The 6,372-nt window shown below is 45.1% G+C and overlaps 1 protein-coding gene across 2 annotated transcripts in view; it reads right to left on the bottom strand.

The window, feature by feature from the left end:
• Nucleotides 1-610: 610 nt before the first annotated feature.
• LOC107204022 (cytochrome P450 2G1-like) overlaps nucleotides 611-6,372 on the bottom strand; it is a 17,398-nt gene continuing 11,636 nt past the window's right edge. Inside the window, exons 10-11 of one of the 2 annotated variants that reach the window (XM_015626781.3) lie at nucleotides 3,329-3,402; nucleotides 611-1,010 (exon numbers count right to left, since the gene is read on the bottom strand). In XM_015626781.3, the coding sequence (XP_015482267.1) occupies nucleotides 1,007-1,010; nucleotides 3,329-3,402 (78 nt within the window). In that variant the 3' untranslated portion in view covers nucleotides 611-1,006. Of the gene's footprint in view, nucleotides 1,011-3,328; nucleotides 3,403-3,670; nucleotides 4,197-6,372 lie in introns of those variants that run through there. The other variant, XM_015626782.3, reaches the window with a different exon arrangement.

Genomic DNA, 6,372 nt, shown 5'->3' with positions numbered 1-6,372 from the left:
AGCACTTTCTCTTTTGCTCAAAACCTACACTTTAAATACTCTATTCCTCCCAATACTCTTATCATGAATTAAAGGAGTCTTTTATATGATTATTGTCCATCTCCATAGTCTAATAGAAAGATATTTCAGCTATTAAGCATCTTCTTATTCTCTCTCTCTTATTTAAAACTTAACTCTTTTCCTCACTGTTGCATTGGCGGTTCTATGATGTTTTCTCTATGTTAATTGTCTTTCTCTCTCTCTGTCGTTCTGAGAGAAGGAGTAATCTGTATGTTTACTCAAGGTAGTGAAAGAATTAGAAGCTTAAAAAGCTACAAGAGTTCATAGTATCAAGTTTCAGTCCAGCAGCAAAAACTGAAAACTAAGCTCGCTGAGCAGCGCTGATTCCCACCCCCCCGCTCCACCCCGCATCCTTGTCGGCCTGGAGGGGGAGGGGGAGAGGGAGAGGCCAAATCAGAGCCTTGTTACCTTGTCAAAAACCAGAAGCGAAAAGAGAGCGAGAGAACACTGTCTGTACTTCTTAAGGGGGTGTTTACAAGTTGAATTCACTTTTTAATGGTCAGATCTGCTGTCAGTTCTTGGAAATGACTGATAATTGGTCAGGAGGAAGAACTCCCATCAGCCATCAGCACTTTCAACTTCCCCTTTTTCCTCAGCTGCCTTAAAGGTAAAGCTACCCCATGACACAAGTTGCACAAAAGGCACAAAAGGCGCAAAAAACAAGTGACATGACACACCCTGGGACTGCTCTGTCCTGTGCACCTCAGCTTTGGGAGTCAAAGTGAGGCTTCCACTTGAGGTGCCCTAAGGGGCCACATGTCTAAATGTGATTCAAAAATCCCTGGTCACAAGTCCCAACCCTGCACCCTGCTTTCATTCCCCTCTGCAGGTCGCAGCCTTTGACTTAGCTCTCAGATGCCCAGAGCTGTGAGTCCACACAGGCTGCCAAGGAATGCCACCTCGCCGTCTGCCAAATTCCTGCTAACACCAGGTTGTTGTCTCTTTCTCAGCTACAATAAAAGAAACCAAATATCATTGCAAGATCTTCACAGCACATCTGCGAAAACGCTGCATTCACTGTGATAGGAGGATAGAAAGGACTCTATAACTTGCAGAGTAGTTAAAAGAGTAGGAATGAATTTATTCAGCGCTGAGGTGCATGGGGATATATCCTCTAAAGGCATGCACATCCTGGAGACTTGTTTCTCCCTTTTGAATCACTACAAACTAAGGTTACACAGTACACCTAATACATATTCATTTGTTAACCCCACCTGTCCCCACTTTGGATTAAAATTAGTTTCACACCTAGTTGCAGCTGCGCACTGCTCTTTGTTGGTCACTCTGCTGGTCTTCTGGGGGTCTTTGGGGCTGAAGTGAGCATTCTTCCTTCAGCTGAACTCTTTACATCGTCTTTTTGCGCATGTTCCCTTCAGTTATTTTGACCCCTCTTCTTTCTGTTTCTTCTGGCTTAGGGGTCCAAAAGAATCCAAGGAACCCCCTCATCCTATGGGGGGGTTATATGCATTTATACTTGCATCCCGTTTGCTTATTCCAGCTCCTTATCTAATCCTGCAGTCTTTATTCTTTTCCTGTTATTATGGGAACAGTCAGCATATCACACGGGTTTTGTAGCCTCTTTTTTTACGTAAGTCAATTTTATAAATGATTCCTAATACTTATTTTATCTGTTTCAGTCCCCCCTTTTCTACAAAAGTAGTAAATTCTTTTATTTAGCAATACTGATGTCTTTCTCTTTTTTGGTCTATTTTCGTAGTTTGCCCTCCTTGGTATGTATTCTTCATTGCATTACCATTTGCTGCTGCTAGGGAGGTCAGTACTGCTATTTGTTTTAACATCCTCTAGTTCTAAACAAGCATTGCAATCGATTGCACCAGACTTACACCTACTAATGCCAGTATGACAATGAGAGGGTGGCAAAGTGTGTTCCAAATCTTAGTTGTAGTTGGTGACCATCCAAACAGTACATCCCACTAGTGATGATTTGTGTCTTGGTTTACCCTCTGTAATACTTTGCTTATCTCTTTTATATTATAATAGACAGTAATCAGAGTCTTTTGCCCATTTTCCTGAATCTCTTTCAGGATTTTTGCCAAGTCTTGATGGTTCATTAGCTGTCTTAGTAATGTCAGGTTCATTCCAATGGGTGTAGGTGATAATTTATGGTATATTGTGTAGTTAGATCTTATCAACTGGTGGGATGCAACTGGTGCCAGTTATGAAAAATCACATCCAACAATCTTAACAAAATTACAAATACAAAAATTAGAATGGTTCCTAATAGGCAAGGTTACATTGTTATCAGCTATTTCTACAGAAACACACACAGTTCTTAGACATACACAGCCTAGGCCAATATATACAAGCACACTCTTATGACTTGTATCTGGAAGAATCTCAAATTGGCAGATGCTTTGCTCAGTGTCTAAACATATGTCCTGTGCATCAATCGTGTTAGCCTCACAGATAAACCCTTGTTGTTCCTGGGTAACACAAGATTCCACATTCACAGTTTGCCACTGTCCTGAGGGGATTTTGTGATACTGGTATCCCAAATCGTCTGGTTTATGTAATGTATTAAGTTTGGCACCTTTAAGACTGGCTCTGAGAGCAAGAGCAGGGGGAAGAAGAAGCCACAGTTTGTGTTAAAGGAAAACATCACTCCCCCACATCCCATTCCTGGACTGGGGTATCTGCAGAACAGACACACTGCAGGACAGAGCTTCTCTCTGGCTTTTAGTTAGTTTTAGCTAGCTGAGGCAGAGGAGTTCCCTGGACCTTTGTTTTTTCCCTTTTTTCCTGGATTTGTGCAAACTGCTTTGAACTGAAAAACACCCAAACAAACTCCGGGAGCTCACGCCTGTGGCCCACCGGGGCCTGGGCCTCGGCACTTTCCAGCGCCGAAAGGACTGATAAGAACCTGAGCGAGCCGAGCTACACCACATGAAAAGGACTTTTCTTCCTAGATTTGTCATCCCATCGAACAGCAAGAGGTTTTCTTATTTAATATTATTCAATTTCTGATAAATAAACAGCTTTTCCCACTTCTCTCCAAGGAATTTTTTTTTCCCCTGGACCAGTTGGAGGTGAGGAGGGCTCATTTGAATTTTTTTTTCCTCCCTGGGGAAAACCCCATTTGGAGTTTGGCCCATGAATGCAATTACGCAAACACAGTGGCTTAACCCGGAACTTCGAGATCTAGCTACATCGAGATAAGCCGTTCCAGGCCGGCTCACCGGCAGGGCCCACTATCCCGTGGTCTGAAAGACCAGCTCCCTCCAGGAGAGCACGTGAGATATTCGCTTACCTCTCTCGGGAGGAAGCTGGTGGCACATCTTCAGTCACGGCTGCAATGCACGTCAGAGTCCACCAGATGTCGCACTACATTAGGAATGGCGAGGCAGTATGACACAACTCTCGTGAGTTGAACAGAAGAGCGTAAGGTTTATTGCCTCAGATCTTTTATAGACCGATACGTGAAAATACAGAAAGAAAAACTCTTATTGGTTAGTAAACTAACACATCATCATCATTGGTCAGTGGGGTACACCACCCCTCCACCTTATCTTGCAGGAAAGCAAGAAACTGACAAACAGCACCCACAAGGCTATTTTCTATCTCTGAGGATTGTTTTGATTCCTCCTTATGATTTCCCAGGCCACTTTCTCAGGCGAGACTGAGAAAGTTATGCTGCCTGCTTTTCCACAGGCACTGTGCTCCCTGCTTGCATTTAGCAACCATAGGGAGAGGCCCTACAAGTGTCCCGAATGTGGAAAGAGGTTTCTCACCAGCTCCCATCTCCTCACGCACCAGCGGATTCACAGAGAGGAGAAGCTGCCCCAGCTGCAGGAAGGGCTTCAAGCACAACTCCACCCTCATCACCCACCAGTGCATCCACACCAGGCAGAGGTCCTACAATTGTCCCCAGTGTGGGAAGAGATTCTCCAGGAGCTCTAACTTGAACCAACACCAATGGAGGCACCACTAAGGGAAGCCCTGTGAGTGCCTCAAGTGCAGGAAGACCTTTGTGTGCTGCCCCAACTCCATTCCCCATCAGAGGACACACATTGGGCAGAGCTCTGATGACCCACGTTCCCAGTGATCTGCATTGGGAACACACTGGGCTGGTGATCACTTTGTTCCAGTTCCAATTATCTTTTGATTCATCTTCATCCCTTTAAAACAGACAAAACTGGGGTAAGAACCAAAAAATTCATCAAAGGCATCTAAAGCCTCACTTTTTATTAGTGCTTCAAGGGAATCTGGGAATCAGGGAGATACATGGAAGGATTTGGGGGTTGTGGGGGTATTTTGTGTTGTTTCCATTTCTTGGCACTCAGAGACAAGAGGGTTTGATCTGTCACCTCAAAACCACTCAATCCCACTGAAAACTACTCAATCCCACTCCAAAACAACTGCATTCCACAGCCCCTCAGGGTGTGATGCTTTAAGTTTTAGCTTTCATATTTTTCTTATTTTGCACTGCCTAGGTTTGTAGTTTTGAACTTCATATTAAGTGTTAGTGAGCTCTCTTCACAGAGTAGGTAGACAAAACAATTTCTTTTCTAGCTTGATACCAAGGACAGTCGCTGTAAGTTTCAGGCCCAAAAGCATAAACGAGGGTGGACTGAAGAGAGAAAACGGGAAGGATGGGATTTTATCATCTGACGCTGTAATTGGACCATGAACCCAAGTATGGTGATGGACCTAAACTTCTAAAAATGTGAGACCTTGTGATCATTTGTCTGTTTTGTGACCACTTTTGGTCCATCTTGGGTGTAGCCCTGTCCAGACTCTTGCACTTCCCAAGGTCTATCCTATAAAGTCCTTTTAATAAACTTTATTCTTAGTCTAGCCTCTGTTCTAGGTCAGCCTTCTGAAGGCATCAGGTGGAATGCGGTTGGAAGGGCATTGGGCAAAGTGGGATGCAAATCAGGAGGGGTGAGACGGGCATTGGGTGGGGCAAGATGGGTGGGATGGAGTTTGGGAGGTGTGAAATGGGGGAAATAGGGCTTGGGAAGCGGTTTGTGATGTCCAGCAGGGGTGGGATGGGTTGGGGTTGGGATTAGTGAGGTGGGGTGGGGTCGGCAATGAGACACCCAAAGTTTGGGGATGATGAATGGAGGGGGAGCCCATTTCTGAGTGAGATTTTTGTGTGAGGTGCCCTTGCCCAGGGAGGCAGAGATTTAGTTTCAAATAACCATTGTTAAACTGAGAGGTGTGGGCAAGAGGGAATTCCATCCCTCTGCCTTGGAGGATGGGCCCTGTGAGCCCAGGAAGAAATTCCACCCTGGACCCCTCGTGGGGTGGCAGCCCAGGGTGTTCTGATTGTGTTTGAGCCCCTGGGGTTTCTCCCTTGCTGTGTTCCCAGTGGTCCCTGACCTTGAACTCCACCCTGGTTCTGTCCCTCAAAATCCATCACCCTGCCTCTGTTCAGTGCTCTCTGTCTCTGGATCTGAGTTTGTTCCTGTGTTGAATAAATGGTTTCCTGAGCAGAACCCTGTCTCATTGGTGTCCCATGCTGGTTTCTGGTAACTGTAGCCTCTCTGTACATGATCCTGTGGCCCCAGAACACAAGATCCCATAAAATCAAGACCCCCCTCAGACCCCCCAAAAATCCCAAAATTCCCTACAATTCACCCACTTCTCCCAGAATTACCTTAATTTCCCTAAAATGCCCTTCTTGTCCCACTCCAGGACCAGCTGCCTCCACTGGATCTCGGAGACAGCCCCAGGAATTTGGAGGGGGTCTCTCCTCCCATGCCATCCCCAAAAACCGGCTGCTTTTGGGAAAAATATTCCCAAAAATCCCTTGGATTCAAGGGGGAGTTCCCCCATTTTTGACACAGTTTTTGGGGGTTCCCCCTCTAATTTTTCAGTGTTTTTTGCATTTCTTTGCCAATTTTTGGTGGTTTTGGCATTTTTCAAAGTGAGCTTTTTCTGGGGGGGGGTCCCCAATTTTTTAAGGGAGTCTCTCAATTTCTTTTGTGGGGTTTCCCCCGCTTCGAATTTTTCCTCTGTCCTTCTCCCCTCAAATTGGGGTAGGTGGTCTTTTTATTCTGGTTTTTTTATTATTATTTTTACCTTTTTTTCCCCACTTTTTGTTCTTTTTTAACTCTTTTTATTTATTTGCACTTAACCTGGGGGAGCTGAGGGGCAGGAATTTTGGGGAAGGGTCACCTGGGGCAGGCTGGAAAAGCTGGGACACCTCCCTCCCCAAAAAAATGGGAAAAATCCTGAGAATTCTGGGGTTCCCCCCCATTGCCTAAGGTGTGAAAAATGTGAAATAAAAAAATTATGTTCTCAGCTTTTTTGGTGATTTTTGGGGAGGGAGTTATGATTTTGGAAGGG

The sequence above is a fragment of the Parus major genome, chromosome 4A (assembly GCF_001522545.3).
Source record: "Parus major isolate Abel chromosome 4A, Parus_major1.1, whole genome shotgun sequence".
NCBI lineage: Eukaryota > Metazoa > Chordata > Aves > Passeriformes > Paridae > Parus > Parus major.
This window is presented reverse-complemented; position numbering and strand designations above follow the sequence as displayed.